The 27,348-nt window shown below is 35.2% G+C and overlaps 3 protein-coding genes across 3 annotated transcripts; 2 read left to right on the top strand and 1 right to left on the bottom strand.

Moving 5' to 3' along the window:
* The first annotated feature begins 1,183 nt into the window (after positions 1–1,183).
* On the top strand, positions 1,184–7,131 carry LOC104232563 (calreticulin-3-like). The gene is made up of 13 exons (XM_009785801.2): positions 1,184–1,336; positions 2,040–2,147; positions 2,886–3,078; positions 3,903–4,161; positions 4,422–4,478; positions 5,117–5,203; positions 5,298–5,355; positions 5,469–5,536; positions 5,644–5,736; positions 5,825–5,881; positions 5,959–6,021; positions 6,560–6,592; positions 6,886–7,131. Exons 1-13 carry the CDS (start codon positions 1,192–1,194, stop codon positions 6,895–6,897), a joined length of 1,233 nt encoding a protein of 410 aa, XP_009784103.1. The 5' UTR covers positions 1,184–1,191; the 3' UTR covers positions 6,898–7,131.
* A 6,051-nt stretch (positions 7,132–13,182) lies between these two features.
* LOC104232562 (N6-adenosine-methyltransferase non-catalytic subunit MTB-like) lies at positions 13,183–19,534 on the top strand. Its single transcript, XM_009785798.2, has 7 exons — positions 13,183–13,382; positions 14,182–16,667; positions 16,899–16,982; positions 17,181–17,285; positions 17,375–17,483; positions 18,386–18,537; positions 18,994–19,534. Exons 2-7 carry the CDS (start codon positions 14,250–14,252, stop codon positions 19,384–19,386), a joined length of 3,261 nt encoding a protein of 1,086 aa, XP_009784100.1. The 5' UTR covers positions 13,183–13,382; positions 14,182–14,249; the 3' UTR covers positions 19,387–19,534.
* Positions 19,535–19,613: 79 nt separating this feature from the next.
* Positions 19,614–21,303, bottom strand: LOC104232561 (lysM domain receptor-like kinase 3). Its single transcript, XM_009785796.2, has one exon. The coding sequence runs from the start codon at positions 21,076–21,078 to the stop codon at positions 19,765–19,767; it is 1,314 nt and encodes a 437-aa protein (XP_009784098.1). The 5' UTR covers positions 21,079–21,303; the 3' UTR covers positions 19,614–19,764.
* Positions 21,304–27,348: the final 6,045 nt, after the last annotated feature.

Raw genomic sequence — 27,348 nt, 5'->3', positions numbered from 1 at the left:
TTCAAAAACAACCAAAACTGAAATTTATGTCCAAACACAACTCTAAAATTCAAATGCCATCTTCACTTGAAAAACTTCTTCACTATTTTTTCGAATTATACAATTCTTATGTCCAAACGCCTACTAAGATTCCCAGACGATCTTCATGCTTCCGTAATTTCTTTTTGCTAAATCAACACCATCAAAGTTTAAACTTTAAACCATACGTTACGGGCTCGTTTGGTACGAGGGATAAGATATAATTAATGCCGTGATTAAATTTGAAATGAGTTTATCCCATGTTTGATTGAGATAAAATTACGATATAACTAATCTCATCTCAGTATTGTAGTGTTATTTTTACCCCAATAGGAAGGTGGGATAACAATCTCAGACTAATTATCGAAATAATTAATCGTGAAATAACTTATTTTCCAACCAAACCACCCCTAAAAGTATGATTAATTATTCTTGTTTTTAAAGTAGGGATGCCATTTTAAAAGTCTGAAATTCCCACGGGAGAAATTCAAAAATAGCCAGATTTACAAGCGGTCATTCAAAAATAGCCACAGTTTCAAAAGTAATCAAAATTTAGCCACTTTTTATGTAAAGATAAATCCGAACGAAAATACTGTTCAAAATCCGGAAAATACTCCAGTATATTATGCTGGAGTTCCAGCATAAGTAATCCGAAAAATACTCCAACATACTATAATGGAGTTCTAACATAAGTATATTGGAACTCCAACATATTATAATGGAGTTCCAGCATAAGTATACTGGAAGCATAATATACTAGAGCTCTAGTGTAATATACCGGTCCAACATAATATACTGGAAGTTCATACACAGGTGCACCGATCTCCAGTATATTATGCTGGACCGGTTTCTGTTGCAGCAAAATAACGACTATTTTTCAATGACTTTGCAAACACTGACAATTTTTGAATGACCAGTCCGAAAACTGGCTAGTCCGTGCTATTTATACAATTCCCCCTAATAAGTGGACTGAGGACAAAAAGGAATGTACTAGAAGCAAAACCCGTTAGACAAAGCGACGTGCAAAGCCTATTCTGATTGGACAACATCTTAAAAAAAAGTCAATAGAAAAACAAAAAGACTAATAGGGTAATTCCGTAAATAAATGAAAATCAAGGTTTAAAACGAAAAAGAACTTTCTATAATTACTCTAACGACCCTCAAATTTCCACAATGGGGCAAATGGCTCTGTCCAAGCATGACCAAAGAACAAGTCTAACATTAGTCTTCTCAGTTGAATCATTTCTACTAGTTTTATTACTCTTCTCGCTTGTCACCTCTTCATTCTCTGAGATCTTTTTCGAAGAACAGTTTGATGGTACTCATTATTTTTCTTTTCTTTATTCTTTTAATGATATTTCATAGTTTCATTTTTGAGCTTGTTGTTCCATCCTTTTTTATTTTTTCTGTAAATGGTATGAAAAGAATTGATTTTTAGATACTTCTGGTTACACCCAATAAATTTTCAATGAAAATATTGCCCCTTTTGTGACATAGAATAAAACTAGAACGATTACAGAGAAGATTAGCGTGGCCATGTTTAAGGATTGTCTATATTTTTTTTATTACTGTCCACTTAGAATTTTTTTTCTTTCTTTAAAAGAATTGGGAGATTTTGGATTGGATGAGCTTATGGTTAATTCAAGTGAAGCATGACATCAGTTGGTGAACTTCTTTTTTGTGTCTTTTCACTAGTTCCATTGTATTTTCTAGTTGATTCAGAAGTTGCTTGAAGAAAAAAAAAAGTTTTTTTTTGGGCTGCAGAAGTAATGAGTGAGTTTGAATGAAATATTGATACCTGGGGTGGACTTATTTTTGTATAACGTGCTTGAATTGTTGATGTAGTTATTAGTGACTTTATGAGCAGAAGAGTTGGATCAGTCTACTTCTGTATAAGTTCTTGTTTCACAATGTCACAAGATTAAATCTTCTCTTTATTGATCCTTTTTTGCTGTGATTATACACTGATTAATCTTTTGTTTTCTTGTTTCTTTTCCCTATTGTTTTTTTTTTTGAAAAAGTTGATTGGAAGAGCAGATGGGTGAAGTCTGACTGGAAAAGGAGTGAAGGGAAAGCAGGTTCATTTAAGCATACAGCTGGAAAATGGGCTGGTGATCCTGATGATAAAGGTACTTTGACTCTTATCATCTCTTTTTTGGAAGTCTTCATGTGCGTAAAAAAGCTTTCAGATGGACTCTTCAGCTATTCTTATATGTTAAACTCTTCACTAATAATCACAAAAAAAGAAAGGAGAAAAATGAAAATGGTCCACTGAGAATCCACTGGCTAAATCCTCCCAGCCTGAGCACGAGGGGGGAGAGGGGGTTGGGAGGGGGAGGAAGAAACTTAATGAACGGACATAGACTAGTCAGATCACACATTTCACCACTTATTTTGCCTAATATGACCTGTATAGTTTTTATGTTAAGACATGTTTTGAGGCAAGCAAGAAAGATTAGGATTTTTTAGTAGTCATTAAACTTGACGAGTCATGCACCCAATGGTGTGACCAGGTGGTCAAAGTGGGAGGAGAACCATGAAATCTCAAGTTGAGTTACCCGGTACTTGTGTTGATGTGAGGTAGCAGGTATTTGATGGAAAAGTCGAGGTGCGTGCAAGTTATCCCGGACACCACTGTCATAAAAAGAAAAATTGAACTTGACTCACTGTCTCTGTTGTAATATCTTTTGGGAAAAGAAATTTCACTAGTTTGTTGTTACAAATACAAACTGTTTTCAAAACACGATTGTTTGCAATTATTGGATGGTTATAATTCATTTGTCTAAAGACCACATGAAGCTGACAAGTCCATGGACATTTGTTTAAATAGCTCAGTAGCAGATTTCAGGGTGGTTGTGATTTTGCAGGTATTCAGACATCAAGCGATGCCAAACATTTCGCCATTTCTGCTAAGGTACCAGAATTTAGCAACAAGAACAGAACTTTGGTTGTACAATATTCTATAAAGTTTGAGCAAGACATTGAGTGTGGTGGAGGTTACATAAAGCTTCTCTCTGGATATGTCAACCAGAAGAAATTCGGGGGAGACACCCCTTACAGGTTTGTTTCTCACTATGTTTTTAAGCTATCCCATACGGGGGAAGAATTTTTAGAGTTGCATAGGCATAAATTTCATAAGATATGTTTGTCTTCTGTGATATTTTTGCTTGCAGTCCCAGCTTTTGATTTCTGAAAATTGGGCAGTATAAACTTAGTTTCTGATGTGAAATGTGTTTATTTTAAGAGACAGACTAATCATCTGCCTGAACAAAATTCTGTAAAATGTCACTCCTTAGCCCACCTTCCATTTTAATCTGAAAGTAAACAAGCCCGCTTCTCGATGACCTTAATTAGTAACAGTGGTTGTGAGTTCAGACGCACATTTAACTTTGTCAAATTTCAGCTTGTTTATTTCCCTGATTAGAAAATGGTTGTGAGATTGGATACACATTTAACCTTGGTCAAGATTCAATTATCAGGAGAAGTTTTATTTTGTATCTCATACAACTGACACTAGTTGTATGAGGCTGCTTTTTGTCTCACAGATTTGTGGACCCCAATGTTACACTTCTGGGTCCACAGAAATCTGGGTCCACAAAGTGTGAGACAAAAAAGTTATCTTATACACTAGTTGTATAAGACACAAAATAAAATTTTCCAATTATCGGTATCTGAAAACTGAGCGTAGTTACTGTAAATAGGTTCAAGGATCAAAATTGAAGGAAGCACCAAGAGGTGAAGAATGGAACTCTTTTATCAAAACAAGTCGAAAAGGACCAGATGTTCCTTTTATGTATAAGCTATAGGTTATATTTTTTCATAGTAGTTTGTTTACATGGTACGTATTTTTTCCCTTTTTTTACAAAAAGTCTTTGTTTCTGCAGTATGATGTTTGGACCGGATATCTGTGGTACACAGACAAAGAAACTTCATGTTATACTTTCCTACCAAGGCCAGAATTATCCCATCAAAAAGGATCTACAATGTGAAACAGACAAATTAACCCATTTCTACACATTCATTCTTAGACCTGATGCATCATACAGCATCTGGATTGATGGTCGAGAAAGGGATTCTGGAAGCATGTATACGGACTGGGATATCCTTCCTCCTCGGAAAATTAAAGATGTAAATGCAAAAAAGGTATTTCAGAAAAAAGTTAGGTGCTTTAGGCTGGACTTGTTTATGCCCCTAAACCCAATTCATGTGTATTGTTACATTGGCACCTTCAACAGTTTGGCACAGAAATCCTGTTTATCAGCTATTTCCCCCCGATTTCTTCAATTGATATTTTGACAATTTTAGCTTCTTCTTTGCATTCCTTTCCTTTACTTATTCTGTAAAAATTTCTGATACTCATCTGCTCATTTTCAAATGGCTTATGTGATTTCCATTGCTTATAGCCTGCAGATTGGGATGATAGAGAATATATAGAGGACCCAAACGAGGTCAAACCAGAGGTAGTTCATACTGCACATTTCGTCAGTTTTCTTTGGTTTCTTATGCTTTGAGTTGGTTTTTGCATTTTTCCTTATTGCACTACTTTTTACTCCTGGGATATGACTCTATTCCAAGAGAGACTCCTGACCCAAAAGCTAAAAAGGTTAGTACAGCAGGCTTTAATGTACACTGTCTTAATGTAACCCATGTTATGGATGATGTTCTGAAGTTACTTTTTCTGAGGTGTGGTTATTCTAAAAAGGCTCTTTTCTTTAGTTTTATAAATCAGTTTTTTACTCCTTGGCAGTGAACTTTTTTATTCTTGTCCTCTGTAGTGATCTTTTTGGTTCAAATGTAGTTTGCTAACCAATTTATCTGTTATATCACTACAAACATTCTTATTCTTTGTAAAACTAACTTTATTCCACAAGTGATGTACTCGCTTGTCATCACTGTCTTAGCGGGTTTCTTTACTTCCCCATCCGCACTTGTAGAAAATGTTAGTCCTTTTTCAGTAGTAACAGAGGGGGAATGTGTACAAATACTTCATTGTCCTTCATATATCATAGTTGAGGTACGTTAGAGGCCTGTTTACACCAATGAACTTACATCTTGTAACTTAGCAAGCTAAACTTCCAAAGTTGCTATTCTATTTTAGCCTGATCACTGGGATGATGAAGAGGACGGTATCTGGAGACCACCAAAAATACCTAATCCAGCGTATAAGGGTCCATGGAAACGAAAGGTATGTGAGAATCTTTCTCACTGCTAATTATGAAGCTTGAAATCTTCGAGTTGTAACTGGAATATCTACTTAGCGAGTGTATCTTATGTCCCAGAAAATAAAGAACCCTAATTATAAAGGTAAATGGAGGACTCCTTGGATTGATAATCCAGGTAATGGATGTATGCATTTGTATCGAGATGCATTTTAATACACTTGCCAATGTTCTGACGTTTTGTCATTGTATCGAAAATCCGTTCTGATCTCTCTCTCTCTCTCTCTCCAGAATTTGAAGATGATCCTGACCTCTATGTGCTGAAGCCTATCAAATATGTTGGGATCGAAGTTTGGCAGGTAAGATGAGTAGTCTGAACTAGGATAATGTTGTCTTTTCACATGTAGTTTTTTCTCTATGAAGTTAGAATGGGTGATATACTGATGTGTTTTGTCATGGGCTGCAGGTGAAGGCAGGTTCTATTTTTGACAACATACTGATATGCGATGAGCCAGATTATGCAAAGAAAGTGATTGAGGAAGTCTTTGCTAATAGGGAGGTCTGTCATTGATCCTTTGTCCTATGTTGACTGGTGATAGCTTCATTGCTTCTTCAAAACTTAGATTTCTTGAAACAAGTATCTGCAGGCTGAAAAGGAGGCTTTTGAGGAAGCAGAGAAAGTGAGAAAAGCAAAAGAGGAAGAGGTTGATACCCTGTTTTCATTTATTTAATATATCATGTCTTTTCTGGGCGCAAGTGCTAAAATAGTGGGAATTTTCAGGAAGCCCGAACAGCAAGAGAGGAAGGTGAAAGGAGGAGAAGAGAAAGGGATAGAAACAAGAGGGTCAGTGTTTCATATCTCTCTGAACTCAACATGCTATGTGTTTTTTCCTTTAGTTTTCTGATATCATTTACTCTCTTTTTCCCTTGCCCCATTTCTTATTTTGTTGTAATTCCTTCCTAGTTCGAGATCGTAGCTACTCCGTTTCAATTTCTATGACTATCATTTTCTGCTTGTTTAACTTCTTTGAATGATTCAGATTAGCTGACCGTGGCTTTGGTTATACACTTTATCTTTGACAACTTTGTCTTCCTTTTGTTAACAGATTTCAAACTCAAATAGCTTTTTAAGCTAAAAAGCCATAAGTTGGCTTTGGTTGCTCAATAAGCGTTCAATCAGACCTAATAAGAGCTTGTGGCAGTTATTTAGTCTTCATGTTAAACAAATTCAGTAAAGCAACAAAAAACAATTTTAAAGATAAAACTTTGTAGTAGTCATTATGCCATTCTGTTATTCTATGTCAATGTCTCTTTTTCTTTCCCCAGTAATTCTCTTGGTTGAAATATAGTGTCTGACTTGCTGACAAATTTGTGTTTTGCAGCGCTATCGCCGTGATTACTATGATGACTATCATGTAAGCTCAGAATAAACTGTTCTTTTCTCCCAACTCTCTCTCGCTGATTTCCTAACAGTCTTCTAATAACCTCGCGTATCTTCTAAATCTTTACTTTCTTGTCGCTCTTTGTGGGCTAATAAGAGTTTAAAAAGCTCTCCTACTTTTTTACTGGCTTATAAAATTAAATTTACTTCAGATGCTATGGGCTAAAAAACGTTAGTGGATTTGATTTAGTCATAAAAATTGTTGCAACGAAATTTAGTTCTAGTTCTGATCGATGTTGCTACTTTTTTTTGTTGTTGTTGTTGCAGGATGAACTTTGACTTAGTGTTCAAGGCCATGTTACATCTTCTATTCTTGAGAGGGAAATCTTAGCTTCATTCATTTGGGCTTTGTGTGTTCTCTTCCTGTTGTATTTTACTCCAACAGTAGCTTTATATTTGCATAGTGCAATGTGTTAGGCGCAAGACAGATACTTTTCCATCTTATTTAGCTTCTTTTGAAAAGCTGCTTTGCCAAGCAAAACGTGGCTAAGTATTTGAAAATCTTGAGAATTATCTTACGGATTCAAGCCGTGGAAACAATAGACCCTTGTGGTCCGTGGGAGCTTAGTGTGTGTATTGAGAATGAAGAACCTTTTGGTGGGGAGCGTTTCACCCCCTCGGAATCCTGATTAGCGGAATAAGTGGACTTCGGACCTATTAAATTAAAAAGAAAATAATATTCTCCGGTCTTTAACTAGAAGAAATTATCATATTCTTTTGTCAAATTGTTTTTTTGCTGCTCGTGACAAACACAGTGAAATTTATTTTGCATCTGCCTAACCTTAAGAGTGTTCGTTTGCAGCTTGAAAGTTTAAAACTTTTTCTTTAATTATTTTTTCCTTTTATGTAGAGTCTAGGAATGCAGTTTTTCTCTTTCACGTAAGAATACGAGTTTGTAAATTGATCTCGCTTTAATTCCTGCACGTCGTGTTCATTAATACATGGAGTATTCATTTTGAAATTATAGCCCCAGAGAATGGTTCTCCAAAAAATAAAAATAAAAGAATGCAAAATTTTCATAATCATGTCAATCTTAAAATTCTGTTTTATCCTTTGAAATTCATAGAAACATGTTTACGGTCAAGATAAATCACAACAAAATTCATCTTTAACTCAAAGAATCTAGATAGGGAATAATGTTTCACTCACCCAATTTGAAAAATTAATCGTCTAACTAACCAAATACTATATTCCTTCGTGCTTCCTCTTTGGTTTCGTAAGTGTTTTATTACTTTTTTTTTTTTTATAATTGTAGTGTCGGGGCTAACTTGTGCCACCTGGACATTTTATTACATTTTATTTCATTCATAATATTAGTTTATGCTTTTTGGTTAGATCTTTAAAGAGTCAAAACTCATTTAGCTTCTTAAATTTATAAACTTTGCTGTGACTCTTTTTTTAATAAAAAAATCAAATTAATTTTCAATCGGTCGATACTTTTTCATTATTATTAGCATTGTAGGTAATTTTGCATTTAATATTTTTAAAGTTCCCATTACATAACAGGTAATAGAAAGGGGGTATATTATGTAAAACTTTTAGTGATATCGTTAGACTATAAGGTTTGATGGTACAATCTACATTTAAGTAATTTTCAATCTCGTCATCAAGGACATGCGAATTAACGACACACTTATTATGTCGAACTCTTAGGGTCGTTTGGTATGAGGTATAAGAAGGTATAAGTGTGATATAAAAATTTAATACTACTTTAATACTCTGTTTGGTTAACAAACCAGATATAAGTTATCCTGGTGTTAATTTTAATACTGGGATAACTTATATCTTAAAGAAGGTGGGGTAATTAGTACCGGTATAACTTATACCTTCTTCTTAGAATTTATGCAATTGTCATTTTTAATACAACATACCAAACAATGAATAAACAACAATTCTAGCATAACTAATCTCTTCATAACTTATTCCAATATAACTTATACCGGCATAACTTACACCGGTATAAATCGTATTCCAACCAAACGACCCCTTAGTGATACAATTAAACTTTAAACTTTGATGGTGAACTTAAGTAGTCTTCAATCTCGTTAATTGATACAGTTAAGTAGTTTCGTTAGTGATACATTTAAGTAGTCTTCAATCTTGTTATCAAGTTTTTGTTCTTTTCCTTTTTTAAGAACTCAATATTTTTAAAGAAAAATCCAAAAAAATAAATTTATAACTTGAATTTTCCTATTTCGCTCCATCTTTTAGTGGGCGTTTGGACATAAGAATTGTAAAATTCCAAAAAAAGTGAATTTTTTTTCAAGTGAAAATGATATTTGAAAGTTAAAATTGTATTTGGACATGAATACAATTTTGGGCTATTTTTGAATTTTGTGAGTGATTTGAAGTGAAAATTTTGAAAATCAGCCTTAAAGTTTTTAAAATTTTCGAAATTCATCTTCAAGTGAATATTATGTGATAATAATGTAGACAGGACGAAAAGAGAATTAATAGAAGTTAGGGGGTATCTTAGCAATTATCATTAGTTGGTAGTTAGAATTTGTTAGAAGTAGTTACAATAGCTCAGTGTTAGAGAGGGATACTTAAAGAAGAATACTTCCGCTTGTAAGGACATTGAAGAAGGAATAATACTACTCTCTTTCTCTTTCACAATCTAAAGTTCATTTTTTGTAAATTGTTCAGGAGCTATTCTTGCGTTTTGGCTTCTTAGATTTATAGAATTCCTACTCAATCAATTAGGCGCATTCCAATGAAGTTTTTGGAAACAACCTCTCTACCTCTCTAGCCAGGGGTAAGGTATGTGGACATACTACCCTTTTCAGACCCCGCCTGTAGGATTATACTGGATTTGTTGTTGTTGTTGTTATTATCTTCAAGTGAATTTGAAAATTTCATAGCTAAACGTTGGTTTTAAAAAAGGGATATTTTTTTAAACAGTGAAAAATTTTGTAGGGGCAAATGGCCCCTTATAATCTATATCTATATTATACTAAAAGCACGAAGGCCCTTAGCAAAATGTCGTTCGCCTTTTTTATCCCTTTAAAGATAGATTTCATATTGGACAAAGTAATCATTTAATTATTTTTCTAAATTTGGAACTTTAAAATTAATTGCTAAAATTTTGACCATTAACTCTTTCTTTATTTGAATAAAGTAAGTTTCCTAATATTTAGGGATTTCAAATCAAATACCAATTTATTCATATAAATATCTTGACTAACGTTTAGTGCATTGGAATTCTAAGGTAAATTAAGTAATTGTACAAACTAATAATAAGGAGTACTTTACCTTTTTAGAGAGCATCCAATGTATAGTGCATCTATATTATTTTTATTTTATTTTTCAGTCATTTCAATAAATTATTCCTAATTATTTTTCTATATATTAAATAATTTATTGTAGATTAACATTGGTTAGATTGCCTATTTCTTATCTACAATATTTAAAAATTACCCATTATTGTTAATTTTTTTAAGATACTATTTTTTATTAAATTTTCGAGTTCTGAACATTCAACTGAATAATTAATACAATCAACCAAATACAAAAACAATAATGGTATTTACTAGCAACAAGAAGTATTTTAAAGAAATTTTAAATATCGTTCATCTTCATATATAACTTATTACCATGACAAAAACAAATTAAAAGATTGAAGAATAAAGATAAAAAGATGAAAATAAGAACTTATTTGATAATGTTAAGTAATGAGAGCAAACAAGAAGGAGAATCTCAAGACTGGATCCAAAGTTCTAATAATTCAAACTGTACGCAGTTAGATTATTCCAAGTTAATTAATAGTAATAATTTTGTTCAATAGGAATTTATCTTCAAAGGATAGAATACTTACTTTCATACTAGACATAATTTTTATTTAATTATTTTTAAATATTTAAAATTTTGTAATATTTAAATATGTAAGGATTCTAACATTGGGTGGGTGGATGGGTGCGTGGGGGATGTATTAAAAAAATCGATTATTGTATAATATTAAGTGTCAAATTGGAAACATACAAATTTATAACAATAAGGATGAATTAGTAGACAACAAATATATTCTAAACTAGTAAATTTGATCGCGCTTCGCTATTATAAAGACATCATAGTTTAGAAATAATATTTCTACATTTTCAGTCACAATAAAAAAATTATTATTTATCACGTGTATATAAAAATAATTCATATATAGTTAAAATCACAAACACAATTTTCTCTTAAAATATAAGCTTAGACTAACCTTATTTATTCAAATTTTCTTTAAAAAAAGGAAAAGAGTTCGTACGGAAACTTTTCACCCAAAGAGACACACATTAATTACATGTTTTGTGTGCATGTGCGATTCTTTTAGTCAAATTATATATTAAATACATGTTTATATATATCTGAACTTTTGTTTATTAAATAGTAAAACTTTCTAAATAATAGAATTTTCTTTTAGCCAAATAAATGAAACATGAAATGTAGAAAAAAAAAGACCAGAAAAGAAAATTAGAAAGTGAAGAAACTACAGATAGAAAGAGAGAAAATAAAATAAAATAAATGGCAACGCAAGTTGTTCTATCTGTCCATTACCGGTTCTTATTTCTTTTCTATCAAGTAGTATTATTTTTTCTTTAATAATCTTTTTCATTATTCTTTTGTTCTTTCCTTCAATTCTTCGTGCCTTAAGTAGCTCAAATTTTGATATCTTGAAGCTTCATCTTTTAGAAAGATTTTGATGTCTTTCTGCTTCTTTCGTTGTTATATGTAATATTTTTATTACAATGTTACATCTACTTTGTAAATGTCGTTTCTTTCCATTTCCCCTATTGCAAGCACAAACTAATAATACGATTGTGCCAAGTAGTTATGTTGAAAAGTTTTAATTCTGAGTTTCCTATATTTGGATAAATTAGCTTACCTTGGAGCATGAGAAATCCCGACAGTTCCAAGCTCGTGTTAGTTCCTTGAAATGCTTCTTTCATCCTCCAACACCTAAAATTATTTGGTAATTTATGTGACCTCAAAATTAATGGGCTAAAAAATAATAGCAAAATATTATTGCAATTTAAGTAATCGTACCTTGATTAACACTTGATGGTCTTGATATATTGTAAAAAGTCCGGCAATTTTTTGTTGGAGCATGAGCCTTTGTTGAAATTAATCTTTGCATAAGGAAGCCAACTATATGCCTCACTATTCAAACTCGATGCATTAAATTAAGCACAAGAAGTTTCTGCCAAAATAAGATTAAATGAAATAATTTTTTATGTTGAGTTCATTGGATCAAAGATATAAGAAAAAGGTAAAAGAAAGAAAAATTTCAGAAATAGGCCATGACTTTTTGTTCGAAATCTTCTCCTCCCATGTGAATTTATCCGTTCGTAATCATCAGAACCTCGAAAACACCTTAACATAAAACACCTAACATATATTGTTCTACTTGATTAGATCACTGAACGAAAGTAAAATAGTTGGGGCATGTCGATCATTGGAGATCAAAATGAGATTGACTCAAACTGGACAACATTGCTACAAAATTATACATTTTTACTGTTGCTACTTTTCATATTATTCGATAAGGAATAATGCAATTTAGTGCCTGCAAAATAAATATTTGGTGGTTACGTAATTGAAAAGTCATCACCATAATGAAGAGAGTTAAATGTATGCCTCCTAAAATTAGAAAATTAATTTTCACATTCCTAATTAATTGCAACGGTTGAATTGCATTGAATGGATTGGAACAGCTACATTGAGTTGAACAGAAAGTTGTGACTTTTGGATTTCTAAACATAAACATTAAATTTAATAAAATGGAAAAATGAGAGAAAAATCAAAAAAAGGAGAAAAAAGATAAGTGGGTTACTTGGACAAAGAGAGATGCCACCTCACTTTTCTATTGCCCTCTTTTATAATATATATATATAGATGCATACTTATAGCAATAAGTTTATATTCTATATGAGATGCCATTAGTTATTTTTTTTTTCTGCATTCATTCTGACCAATGGCAATTCCCTATAATATTTTTAATATATTAAATTATTTGTTATAAATATTAATTCAACATTAGTTATTCAGACATTATAATGTCACTTGCTAATCTTTTCCAGAAGCTAAAGGGTCAACCTCTTCATTCGCAAATCTCCATAGACCGAAATATTCAATTTTTTTAAATTTTATTATTTTGACAAATCTTTGAAGACTTGATTAAAGCATGTTTGTGTTACTTTTTTTTTTGTGGCAAAAATAACAACAAATTCATAAGATATTCACAGCCATATCAAGACTTATGTGGGCATGATTTTTTCTTTTATTGAGCTAGCTAAATAGATATCAACATCACGATTTTCAGAAACCTATACTATTTTATTTAACTTTTTATTAAATAAAAAATTTAAACACAATGTTTAATATTAATATTTATGAAAGTTTTTGAAACTATATAATATTAAAATAGGGTAGTTCTCCTGAAAAGTCTTTTCCTTTCACCTTTTTCCTCACATTAACCTGTAAAATAGCAGCAGCATAACGTACAACATCATGTTCTATGAGTTGAATCGCCGAAACTGCCCCTATTTACTTCCTAATATTCCAGTTATACCCTTCATCGAACCTAGGTTCGGATCCAAACACTTCTAACCCGATTTGCTTCCTCTCTTCTCTTCCCTTTGCCTCTTCTCATAACTTTGACGCTTCTACGACGACGCCGTGTATTGGTCACCGGAGGGCACCGCCGTCGCTCGCCGCCAAGTCCGCCGGTATAAAAAAAGTACTCCACTTCTTCCGGTTTAGAACGCTCATTTTGCTTCCAGTTTGTAAGTTTACGCTTTTCTCTCATTCAACTTTTGTTCGATAATCACTGAGTTTTTTCGAATTCTGTATATTATGCTTATGTTTTCGCTTGTTTGAGTCATTAAGTCTTCATATGAAGAGCACATGAGTTTCGGAAATATATGCACTTTTAGTTTGGGGTGCCTGATTTTGTAACTGATTGATTTCACTGTGATTAGATATTGATTGCTAATTCTTCAGCGTAATATCACACGAAATTGTGATTTATTTCCAGTCTGACAATTTTCTGTTGGTTTGAGTTCATTTTGAAAGTATCTGTAAGATCAAAATCAAATAAAGTGGCTGTTATCTATCTATTTTGTGCTCTCTTCATTTACGAAATATGGTGTTTGAACTTTGAACATTAATGTTTGGATTTTATGGTTTGTGAACTCACATGTGTGAGCTACACAATGCCGGTTCCACTCAGAGGAAGGTTGAAAATATTCACTAGCTGTTATTTGTATCACAAAGGAGCATTGTCTGCTAACCCAGTAGAAAGACAATTGCTCTTTTGAGACAGTGATCGTCCCACGCCTCAAGCCATTCCTTCCTTCTGCATCTATTTCCTATCACCAGCATCATTAAATTGTCAATATTGGAATGAGGCTCCTCTTTAATATGCATATTTATTCTTCGTATTCCTCTCTCCCATGGTACCTTATTATCCTCTTATGATTACTGGATATTGTCTGTCTCTTATATCATGAGCCCTTTCTTGAATTTAGATTCACTAAAAGGTAAGCTCATTAATCATTTTCTCCATTTCTCTTCATCTCTCAGGATGCTGTCTCATATTGCATTCACTCAATGAAGTTCTGAGAATAATCAAGTGAGGTTTTTCTCTCTTGATGACTTCCCCTGAACGACTTAGGAGTTATCTGAAACAGGAGGACCAAGACTTAAAATTTGATGACGACTGGGAAGGGGATGATAAGAGAAAATACAGGTCAAGTAAGTCAAGGTCTGGGAACAGCGAAGAAGCTGAAGGTTTAGATAGTAATGGAAGAAGGAGAAGTATTGTGGACAGAAATGAGAGTCGGAAAAGATCAGGTGGATCAAGCAAAGCTGATGTTGATGAGGATGACTATGAGGCCGAAAAGGACTCCCGTTCTAAGATGAAGAAGAAGCAGGGGGAGAATACATTGGAGACGTTGAGCAATTGGTATCAGGATGGAGAACTTGGGGGCAAGTATGAAAATGGAGACAAAACAGGGGTTAGAGGAGAAATCCTATCTAATGAAAGTGTCAGAAGGAAATCAACTTCAAGGTTTTCTGATGGTGATGGTTCCCAGACAAGAAATAAAGGTAAAAATGAAAAGCTACATGGTGGGGACTCTGAAAATGCGCTGGAAAGGGATTCTCGACGTTTGGAAAGAAAGGAAAGCGCCAGAGAAAAGGGTCATGTGCTGTTGGACAGCCTTAAAGATCCAATTGGAGACAAAAATGATAAATACCCAGACAGTGACGAGAGAAAGATTGACTGCGATAGGAGTAAGAGAGGCAGATTGTATGCTACGGAGGAAGACAATGGAGGAAATGTTCCTATACGGGAAGATAAATTGGGTGTGGAGAGATTTGAGGAGCTTAGACAGCTAAAAAGTGCCACAAGTCACGACGTGGCTGACAGCCTTGAAAGGTCTGTGGTAGCAGGTGATGATGTCAGCTTAGGGGTGAGAGAGAGAAATAGGAGAGAGATAGACTACTCTGATAGGTCCAGGACACCTGAGAGGAGTGGAAGGCATCATTACGACTCAGAAAACGTTGAGATGGAATATGAAAAAAGAGATACTTTCAGAAGGAAAGAACAAGAAAAAAATGGTGTAAGAGATGATAAATCAAAAGGAAGGGATGATGGCTGGAGTGATAGAAACAGAGTTCGGGATGGTTCCAAAGATGGGTGGAAAAGAAGGCAAGGGAACTTTGTTGACAAGGAAATAAAAGAAGAAACACCTTATGAACATGGCAGAGAGTGGGAAATGCCCAGACGTGGTTGGATTGACAATGAAAGGCCTCGTTCTGGTGGTAGAAAAGATGGAAATAGGACAGAAGCTTTGAAAACTTCATCAAAATATGGAATTTCAAATGAGAATTATGATGTCATAGAGATCCAAACCAGGCCATTTGACTATGGTAGGGAGGAGGCCATATCTTCCGTAGCAAGAACAACAAAGTTTAACCAGAATTCTGATGCAAGATTGCCTCCAGATGATGAGAACTGTGCCTTTCCCAGGGATGGCAGGGGAAGAAACATGACTTGGCTAGCCCAATCTGGCCAAGATTTAAAGGATACATCAGGTGATGGTTCATATAGGGATGAGACTGAATCAAGGGCCCAGAAAGGAGATGCATGGGGCCAAACTTCCAATAGTGGTTCAGAACCTCCATATGGGAACCAAGAACCAACTTCGTTCAATAGAGCTGTTCCAATAGGTTCTAAAGGAAGTAGGGTTGGGAGAGGAGGAAGAGGGAGGCCTACAGGAAGGGATGGCCACCTGTTCGGACCTCCAATGCCAATGATGGGATCACCTTTTGGACCACTTGGAATGCCATCGCCTGGATCTGTGCAATCTTTAGCTCCTAACATGTCACCTGCTCCAGGCCCTCCTATGTCCCCTGGTGTTTTCATTCCTCCATTTTCACCTCCTGTGCTTTGGCCTGGAGCCCGAGCTGTTGAGATGAATATGCTAGGTGTTCCACCTGGACTCCCACCTGTTCTGCCTGGAACTGGATTTCCCCCTAATTTGGGGAATCTGCCAAATCATGCTATGTTTTTTAATCAACCAGGCCCTGGAAGAGGGGCACCACCTAACATGTCTGGCTCAAATTTTAGTGTCCTAATACCAGCAGGTCGGGGACAGGCTCAAGATGAAGCTAATGGAGGTTGGGTTCCTCCTCGAACTAATGCACCACCTGGCAAAGCTCCTTCTAGGGGTGAGCAGAATGATTACTCCCAAAATTTTGTAGATACTGGCACGAGGCCTCAAAATTTCATCAGGGAACTAGAGCTTACCAGTGTTGTTGAGGACTATCCCAAACTTCGAGAACTTATTCAAAGGAAGGATGAGATTGTTGTCAAATCTGCTTCGCCTCCCATGTATTACAAATGTGATCTGCTTGAGCAGGAGCTCTCCCCGGAGTTTTTTGGGACCAAATTTGATGTCATTCTAATAGACCCCCCATGGGAGGAATATGTTCATCGAGCTCCTGGTGTCACTGACCATATGGCGTACTGGACATTTGAGGAAATAATGAATCTCAAAATTGAGGTATGACTTTTGCATGTCAACTTGGTTATTTACTAATACCTTTACTGTTGCTTTAGAGTAGGATGTGGAGAACCTCAGGTGCAAATTATTTTTTATAAGCAACATTTGTTTTGACTTATACATTTATACCTTTATTGGTTTTTAAGTGGCTGCATAGTCGTGGGTTCTTCACTCTGTCCTGTCAGCTTCTCCTTTCCGAGCCTAAATATGGTGCGAACTGTCTGTTCTCAGGCAATTGCTGACACTCCATCATTTGTTTTCCTTTGGGTTGGTGATGGTGTGGGGCTTGAGCAAGGGCGTCAATGTCTGAAAAAGGTATGTAGTTTAAACAATTTGAGAAACACTCTATGGCATTGAATCTGCCGATTGCTGCGTTTGATACCTTCCTTCTGCTGCTGCCCTTCGTCTCTCACACCCAGATAAGGACAATTACAAACAGAGGCATTTGTTGATTGCAGTTTTCAATAATAGGTCATTGTGGTTTTTTGATACGTTGTTCTCTGTGTTGTGCAGTGGGGATTCCGCAGGTGTGAGGACATATGTTGGGTGAAAACAAATAAAACCAATGCAACTCCAGGACTACGGCATGATTCCCATACTTTATTTCAGCGTTCAAAGGTTCTTAACTTCTGTCTTCTCATTTTCCACATGTGTTTATTTTTCCATCATATATAACTTATGTTCTGCTACTCACTGTCATGATATAGGAGCACTGCCTTTTGGGTATAAGAGGAACTGTTCGCCGTAGTACGGATGGCCATATAATTCATGCAAATATTGACACAGATGTGATTATTGCCGAAGAACCTCCTTATGGTAGATTCTTTCTCATTCCAGACAACTCTGTGAATGGGTTTTTATCTTCACTTTGTGCAGATTAGAAATGTTAGTCAAGAAATATATGGTTGTAGAAACTGATTATGTTGCATCTGTTTGTCCACTGTCCAGTTGTTTGTTTTTCCTATGTAAGTAAGATACTGGCAGAGACTGCTGAGGTTGACGTAACAGCACCAATTCGAAAATGTGGATTTCTCTCAAGTGATACACACAAACACACATTTATAGTTGTTTGTATTTAACAGTAAGATTTATTTTAAGTTGTGAATACACTAGTTTGCGTACCAAAATGGAAGTTTTTTCAGTCTCATTATAAGGGAGAGATTGTCCCTTTTGGGGTTGATGGATTCTCCCTACCTTCAAATGACGCTTTTTCCTTTTCCTGTTAGTGTTTTTCTTCTCATTTGGTTTACTCATAAAACGAGAAGAGACAGATGAGTGCAGACTCTGTCTTATGAATTGCTCTTTTTATTCTTTTTTTTTGGCTTTCTGTATACTTTCGGGCTAGTTGTGGTGTTGGATATGCCTTTCAGTGGAAACCTGGACTTCTACCAGAATTCTGTATGAACCTGTTCCAAACAAAACCTTCAGCTTTTTCTCTCTTAGTGCAAGTGATGGTAGTCCTAGATTGATTGGTCTGCTATTCCCAAGTTATGTAGCAGCTGTTGCTGGCTGCGGGAGAAAGTATAGAAGTTGTAACACTATCCTGTGATGCATGAAATGCATGTAATCTTTTATCATCTTGTATTCTCTCTGCTAATTTTTAAATCTGTCCTGCAATGAATGAAATGTTAACATAATAAGCTGCATTGTATCTCTGCACTGGTGGGTGTGCACAGTGGCTGAGCTCATTTTGAAGTGCTATTGGTCACTTTGCGCAGGTTCAAGTGCAAAGCCGGAAGATATGTACCGTATAATTGAGCATTTTGCACTTGGCCGGAGAAGGCTTGAGCTCTTTGGCGAAGACCATAATATTCGATCTGGCTGGTTGACTGTTGGTAAAGGGTTATCTTCATCAAACTTCAGTGCAGAGGTAAACTGTTAGCTGCTACCGTTCCTTTAGTTTGTTGATTTTGTTTCTGAGTACGAGACATTGCAAATATATCATTGCTGTCTTCCCACCCCCAACCCCCCAAAAAATGCTCTCTCAGATTTGTGGGGTTTTCTTGGGGGTGGGGGTGGGGGGTGGAGAAGACAGAAATAGTATGCATTTCGTTATAAGATCTGTTCCCGCTTTTCTCAGCATGCATCAGTCGTGCTTAATTGTTCTGCCCTATTAGTTTTCCTTTGTGTTCTCTCAATGATATACTTCAGTACATAGTCTTTATTAGGAAAGAAAGATGGTAATTTTAACCTGATTCCTACTCATGTTTAAGCATCAAAAGCTTGGCTTATCTGTACACTTGAATAATTTACTTTGCATGTATTATGCTACCTTGGTCATGTTTTGTGTCTTAACATGCTGACTGAGGACTTTGGAAAACTTCAGGCCTATGTGCGAAATTTTGCCGATAGGGATGGAAAAGTCTGGCAGGGAGGGGGAGGAAGGAATCCACCACCGGACGCCCCACATCTTGTTACTACAACACCTGAAATAGAGGCTCTTCGGCCCAAGTCGCCAATGAAGAATCAGCAGCAAATGCAGCAACAGTCAGCATCTATATCTCTGACAACAACCAACTCTTCCAACAAGCGGGCAGCCGGGAACACAGACCAGAATAACAACTCACAAAACGTGAACCAAGAAGCCTCTAGCTCTAACGCTTCGAATCCAGGTCCTTGGGTTTCACAAATGGAGAGTTTTCAAGGGAGAGAGGGTGGACATATGATTTCAGATGATAGGCTTTTTGACATGTACGGATACAATGCAGCCTTTAGATAGACTCACACTGAATTTGTGGAGTATGTGATCTCATAAAGCAATGAATTTATTGTAACGAGAAAATCACATTAGTTGTGCCAACATGTCTTTGTATTCTTTTCTTTCTACGTTATAATTTTATAGGCACGAAGATGCCTTCATTTCTGTATTTGTTCTTTTCCTTAGCCAGAAATGGCAGACCATGAACCTTTAATTTGTCTTAAAAGTAAAAAGGAGAAAACAAGATAAACTTGTTAACAATATAAACTAGAGTACCATTTTAAAAAAAATTCTATGTTCCATTTACATTTCGAGGTAAAGCCAATGTATAAAATACCAAAATTTTCAACTAAAAAATGAAAAAGAGAAGAATAAAAAATAGTAAAAAAGCAAAATTATTCAACGAGGTCCTAAAGAAACAGTAAAGTCAGTAAGCGGAGCAAACTTCTCAGCCCAAGTCTTGGACTCCAAATACATCTGCGAAATTCGACCCGTAACCCGACCCATATCCGGTCTGTTATTCGGGTTAGTCTCCACACAATCCAACCCGAGATGCACCAATTTCTCCGCCACATCCACCGGGTACGAATCCTTCAACCGCCTATCAACCCACCCCCTCAAGCCTGTACCGCCGTTATCCACCGCTTTCGCCGCCGTTTCGATCACCGAAATCCTAGTATACCCACCGCTCTCCTCATCAACCTCGTATTTCACCGCCTCTTTCCCCGAAATCAACTCCAAAACCACCACACCAAAAGCGTACACGTCACTCTTCACCGTCGCCATCCCTGTCCACTGAAACTCCGGCGCCATATACCCTCTCGTCCCCTCAAATTTCAAACCCTTACTTCCACATTTCTTCAATTCGGTCCCCTTCTTCGGCCCGATTTCACTACTCGGATCCTTAATTTCATTCCGTGTCTCCCCGCAAAGCTCCGCCGTCCCAAAATGGCAGATTTTCGCATGCAACGAGGGCTCAGTTATTATAATACTCGTGCTTTTAATGTGATTGTGCACAAACCCTAAACCTAAACCAGTAGAATGATGGATGTAATCTAAACCATGAGCAATATCAGAAGCAATTTGAATCCTCGATATCCAATTCGAAAGAACTGTAAAATTAGGGTTTCTACGATTTCGTAAAGCTTCTGATAAATTAACTCCTTGAGTATATTCATATACCAAATAAATATAATTACCAGATACCGAAGCTCCTTTAAGCGGGATTAAGCTAGAATGATGGCTTCTACAAATCATCGCCACGTGTTCAATAAGCTCATCGGTATCCATTTTCCGGCGGAATTTTCGCTGTATTACGACGACGTTTTGATCACGGAGGAGGCAGCACCACGAAGTCGAAGTAGAAGAGGACGAAAGTGGATCTTTTAGAAAGTTCTGGGTAGCGGAACGAATTTCTGAGAAGTTGTATATATGAGGTTGTTCTGGGAATAATAATGCTCCCTTAAGACTTGATAAAGAATGGTGACTTGATTTTGATGAAGAAGCCCATGATTGAGAGTTTTTATTGTTGTTGAAATTGTTGATGATGAAACTTGTTGTAGACCCATTTGGGGATATTAAATTCTGGCTCGTAGATGATAATGATTGATCAGTGAAAGATGATAACTTTTTGGTTGATGAAGAGGAAGATCTTCTTGGTTTCTGCTGTGGTTCCATCACTTCTTTGCTTAATTTCTTCTTGGATTTACACATGGAGAGCTGAAAGTAAAGATAAGCTCTTAAGAATTGAATTCATATGAAAATTCACATGTGAAATTTGCTATCCCAGTTAGTTTGGGATCGAGACGGAATTATTGTTATAATTGGCATATGAAGGGAGACGTGAGCTGTTGGAGCACAGCAGACTAGCAGTAATTGGTAAAGTTCGGTTTTTTTTTTTTGGTTTGCGGCTGTTGAGTATTGGTCTTCTGTGGAAATGGCAAACTGGGAAGATGCTATGTTGGTGAGTTTTTCTATTAGTGGTGTCGCTTTCTTGAGACAGACGTATGGTGAGATAACAAGTAATATTCTGTTTGGCCAAGTAATTACTATTTGGTCAAATTTTTAAAAATTGGTTTTAAATGTATTTTTCTTAAAAATACTTTTTTAAAGAGTTTGCTTCTCAAAAATTGCTTCAGCTTTCCCTCAAAAACACTTTTTCCCTCTAAAAACTTGGTTAAACACCTCAATTTTTTTAAAAAATAATTTTGAAAAAAATAAAAAATAAAAAAAACACTTTTAGGCCAGAAAAACTTATTTTTTTTCTTACTTTTCTTTATTGATTGATAACCATATGCTTCCATTAAAAGTATCTTAAGGTAACAAATTTTTCTTGTCTTTTCATTATTTATTTTTTGTTTATATAATAGAGATGTCTTGGCCAGCTTGTGAGCACATCGAATTCTATCCGACTATCTCCCACCTGCCTAGGTACCATGTAGCTCTTGTTTGCAACAAATTTTTCGTGATACGAAAAATAAACTGCAATCACAATATGAATATGAAGAAACATAATTTTATTGATAAACAATGTGGGTACAATTCTGTTTGTTCCCTTGATTCTTCTCTCCTTATTATCTCCATGATTCGAGGGCTGGAGTAGCTTGTTTCTCAAACGTAGGATGATGCATACCTCCTTGGATGTATCTGATATCCATGAAAGTATGTTGTGGCCCTTCTTGAAATATTTGATTATCAAGAATTACGCGGCCACATATTGATCTCTTTATGAGTATCCCGTAAGTTTATGGGATATTGATGATCTCCATTTTTGAGATCCATTTTTAGGAGAATACATAACTCTTTTTATAGGAGTGACCTAGGGCTGAGATATAGTAGTCTCCAAGGTATGGTTTTGGTAGAGTAGCATCCAAGCAACCCTAATAGACTCCTACAATTTCAAGAGTCATCTTGCAGTAGTGTCTTGAATTTAGGATTTAACTTGATCTGTTAAAATTTCGGTATCTACAAATGCCCCTACTTCAAGATTTGTCGGAGGTGTAGGTTTGCCGAAACTTGAAGTACTTGACCAGATAATTTTGGTTGATTTGTAGGAGGAAGAGATGAAAGGCAGAACTAGTCTCATTAGACGTGCCAATTTGTTTGCAACAAATTATATGTGATACAAAAATAAATTGCAACCACAATATGAGTATGCAGAAACATAATTTTATTGATAAAATGATGCGAGTACAATTCTGTTTGTTCCCTTGATTCTTCCTCTTAATTGTTCTTCGTGATTCGAGGGTTGGATCAGTGTATTCTCGAATGTAGGATTGTCACACCTCCTTTTTCCTACACCCCGTAAAGGGTATAAAGGAGTTTTTTCCAATTTAAGTGACAATCGAAACAAGATTATTTATTTATCAAATTCAGAGTCGCCACTTGGGATAATTTTATGGTGTCCCAAGTCATCGGTTCAAATCCCGAATCGAGAAAAAGATTGACTCTGTTTTACAGTCCGCGAACACAGAAGTCCGAGTAAGGAATTTTGTTAACCCGGGAGAAGGTGTTAGGCATTCTCGAGTTCCGTGGTTCTAGCACGGTCGCTCAACTATTATTATTGGCCTAATTATCTAATTTTAAAACACTTTTGAACCTATGTGCATTTTTTAACTTTAAACCGCTTTTAATTATTTCAAGGAAGATTTCAACGTCATCTAAAACACGTCTTTGGACAACGCCACATGAAATGCACCCGCAGTCCGAGACACATTTTATTTAACATTGTAAAGATTTGGATTTGGGTCACATGAAATGCACACCCGAGTTTAGGAAGGTAATTTTAAATTACGCGCCTAAAGCAACTACGCATTTTTTAACTTTGCGAGGGCCATAGAAAATTCGCTAAATGGCATGCCTCGAATTCTAAGGATTTAAAATTAATTAAATGAGGGCCATGAGTTTTGAGAGTTTATTGTGGATGGAGTGGTATAAATTGATAAGTACAAAAGGCCTAAAGAAATGGGTTAGCTACATGTATATCACTGGAGCCTTTTGTTATGGCATACTACAATTCAGAAAGGTGGAGTTGACATTTATGTGAAAATAACAAAAGACAGGTGGCAGCTTTGAGTTCATCTCCATATCATCTTCAAAAGACCGACTTTCGTTTTCAAATTCTAGAAAGAAACTAACAAAATTTTATAACAAAATAATGAATCTTAAATGACCATATGAGCACAAAAGAAAAAGAAACCATGCTGAGAACTATTCGGATGAACTAGAAGGAACAAAACAAACATGGACATACAAAAATACATTTTAAACTTGATTATAACAAAGAACACTTAAAGTAATTAATTTATTTAACACTATGCTAAAGAGAAAGTTGTAGTATCACCACTATAACTTCTACAGTACCATTTTGAAGCAGAGGAAGTTGAGTCTTCACATGGTTAATTTGAGAAAATATGCAGCCAATAACATAAATTGAAGATAAGATCCTTCCACTAACGCAATCTATTTTTTTTACATCTTAATGTTGACAAATTGTTCAACTTCACATACTTCTTTAAATTTCAAAATATGAACATGGTGCTACATGGGCTTGAAATCTAAATGTAAACAAAACAATACATGCTGGTTACAAGTCATGAGACAAGAAAAATAAAATAAATAAATAAAAACAAAAACAAAAACGAGACAGAGTCATGAACATACTAAAATAACGTTAACATTTGCAAATCTCAATTCACTCAATCAAAGAAACATCATTCATGCGAACAGATCCAATACGAAAGAAACTTTATCAAAAGAACCAAATCAATTTGCTTCTGCTTCAATAAAGATGCTCCAACATTTTTTAACTCAAGAGCTTGAATTACATACCTACAAGAGAGTTAATTCAAATGAATGAAATCTGAAAGTTGTAGAGTCAATACAGCAGTAACAACAAAATCTCTATCAACTCTTCTTCAAACCCAAGATTCAAGACCCAAAATGTTGAAAGAAAAATTTAATGAAAATTTTCAACCTAAATTTCTCTCCTCCCCCTCTTTTCTTTTCTTCTTTCTTCTTCTCAAATTTTTTCTTCTATTCATAGCAAAATGTTCGAGATTTTTCAGATTTTTTTTAAAAAAATATTTTTATTATATTATTATTTTTAATTAAAAGACCACTTACAAATTACTTTTATTTTTTTATAAAAAGAAATCCCACCTTTCTTTACTTTTATTTTTTAAATTCCAACTTTAATTACTTTTATCTTATTTAAAATGCCATTTTTTTTACTTTTTAAAAGAGAATTCCACTTATTTAACTTTTCTTAAAAAAACAATCCACTTTCTTTTGCTTTTCTTTTAAAAATGATACTTTCTTTTACTTTAATTTTTTTTAATTTTCAGATACTTTAATATTTATTTTTTAATTCCAACTTTCTTTTACTTTTTATTTTTTTTTAAAATTTTCACAAAATTTTACTTTTATTTTTTTTTAATTTTCTACTTTCTTTTACTTTTTAAAAGAGAATTCCAGCTATTCAATACTTCTCTTTTTCTTATTTTGAAATCACTCCTGAAAATTAAAAAAAAAATTAATATTTTTCGAATTTTTTTATTATTTTAAAATAAAAATAAAAATAAAATAATATTAATAGTAATAATTCACCTTTTAAATTTTGTATTTTTACCCTATAATAAAAAGTGTAACAAAGCTAAAAATTATATGTTAAAATCCCTGAAATATTTACATAGAAGAAGTGATAAAATAATTAAATATTGTCAAAAATTAGGTGCTCACAGTTGCCCCTCTTTGTTTGGAAACATGAAGAGTTTTCAAGCAAAGATAAGGTGAGCCATGTGACTAATTTTTAAACATATTTTTATTCAAAAGGGAAGAAATAAGGATAAGATAAAAGAGAAAGGGTGCAACCGAGTCTTGGTTTTGGACAACCTACATATCCCGGGTCATAGGGGAATCAGGTCGCGTGTAGTTCAAGAAGTTTTGGTAGCTGGTACTACCGAAGAGCTGTGATTTTGCTGCTATTGCTGCTGTTTCTGCTTACTGAATTCCTTATTACACCGTGACAAAATAAAAGAAGCCGGACTAAACTATGATATACGAATTACAAGAATCCTATCTATATCTTCAAACTTGAACTTGTAGTTTCTGCTGCCCTGCTGACTTGTACTCTCTGAGTGAGATTCCTTTGTTGCTGACTTGAATTGCATTCTGAGATGCTTTCCCTTTGTTCTTCAAGTAGGCTCCTGATTGTTGTCTTCCTTTGAACCTTGCTGCTTCCCTACGTTCTTCAGGTGAGCTCCTGATTACCAACACTTGCGCTGCTTTTTCTCGAAACTTGAACTGCTTCCCTTCGTTTTTCAGGTGGGTTCCTGATTGCTGAACTCCTTTGAACCTTGCTGTTTCCCTTCGTTCTTCAGGTGGGCTCCTGATTACCAACACTTGGCTTGCTGCTTCCCTTCGTTCTTCAGGTGGGCTCCTGATTACCAATACTTGAACTGTATTCCCTTGCTCTCCAAGTGGGCGCCTGATTGCCAAAACATGAATTGTGTTCCCTTGCTCTCCAGGTGGGCGTCTGATTGCCAAAACTTGAACTGTATTCCTTTGCTCTCCAGATGTGCGCCTGATTGCTTGACTTGAACTGTCTTTTTCTTGAAACTACTTTTCTTTGACTTGTGCTCCCTTGTTTCTCCAGGCGGGTGCCTGATTGCTTGGGTATGAACTACTTTCTATTCTTTGAAACTAGTGCTGTCCTTCCTTGTTCTTCAGATGGGCACCTGATTTCCACAAAATAGACAAAACAAAAGAAAATTTTCTGCCCTAGTTTGGTAGCCGGGCATATCCGTGAGTGTTAATTGAATCATACTACCAAATATTTATAAGAATTTGAAAGCTAGATCCCATTATCCAGGAGGGTCCTGAAAACTTCTAGTAAAATGCCTGTTTCAAAGCTACATTATATTTTCTAAAGGTATGACTTATGTTGAATCTTGTTATCTAAGACAGTCTTAAAACTCATCCCATTATCCAGGAGGGTCCTGAAAATCAAAAAGTTTTATCTTAAGAGTGACATTTTTAGGGCTAAATTATACTCCCTTACAGTAGAACTTACGCTAAATCTTGTTATCTAATGGAATTCTTAAAGCTATGTCCCATTATTCAGGAAAGTCCTGAAAATTTCTAGTGAATCCTACCTCAAGCATGCAAACTTCAAAGTTCCGCTTATATTCCTTTGGGGTACATTTATGCTAGATTCTGCTACTCATGATTATTTTGAATTTTAAACTAAGTCCCATTTTCCTGGAGGGTCCTAGGAACTTTGCGATCAAACCTGTTTGGTACTTGCTCTTTCTTCACGTAGGATTTTAAATGAAATTTTGCCCCTGTTTCAAATCTAAGAAAAATCTTGTCAGTTTAAAACGTGGTGGTTAGTTGTGGCATTCTTGCTAAAGGTGGTTCTTCCTTTGCCATGCTTTGCTTTGACTGGCTGCCTTGAGCCGGTCGAGAATTGTTTGACCTTCTGATTTATCCTTAACCCCAGGACCCTAGATGATCTAAGTGCTCTACACCCCAACCATTGTTTTTCATTTCTGACTTCTGCATCTCCCGCGACATTACTGAACCATTTCAATAATTTAACGTTTGCTTACACTCTATGTCGCACTTTTCATCACACTATCTCTGGCATGTCCTAACCGCATTTTGCTTTGTGCAATTTTGAAACTGGTAGTAAACTTTGAAATTCCTTCTTATTTGTTGAAACAAGGCTAACCTTGGAAGAGCTTTAGAGTAGTAAAATTAACAGCAATGAAATGCGACGATTTTGAAAATTAAGAATAAAGAAGAAAATTCAAATTTGGATGACTGTTAGAGAGAGGAAAAGAAACTTATATGAATGGAGTAACTGTCACCAATAATCATGGTATGCATTTTGGATTAATCAACCCAGTCTATTTAACCAATCACTTTTCCAATTATTTTACTTTGTGCTCCAAGATCTCCACAACCCAATTTTTACCTTCC

This window comes from Nicotiana sylvestris, chromosome 5 (genome assembly GCF_000393655.2).
Source record: "Nicotiana sylvestris chromosome 5, ASM39365v2, whole genome shotgun sequence".
NCBI lineage: Eukaryota > Viridiplantae > Streptophyta > Magnoliopsida > Solanales > Solanaceae > Nicotiana > Nicotiana sylvestris.
The sequence above is the reverse complement of the archived record's forward strand: the minus strand, read 5'-3'. Positions and strand labels throughout refer to the sequence as shown.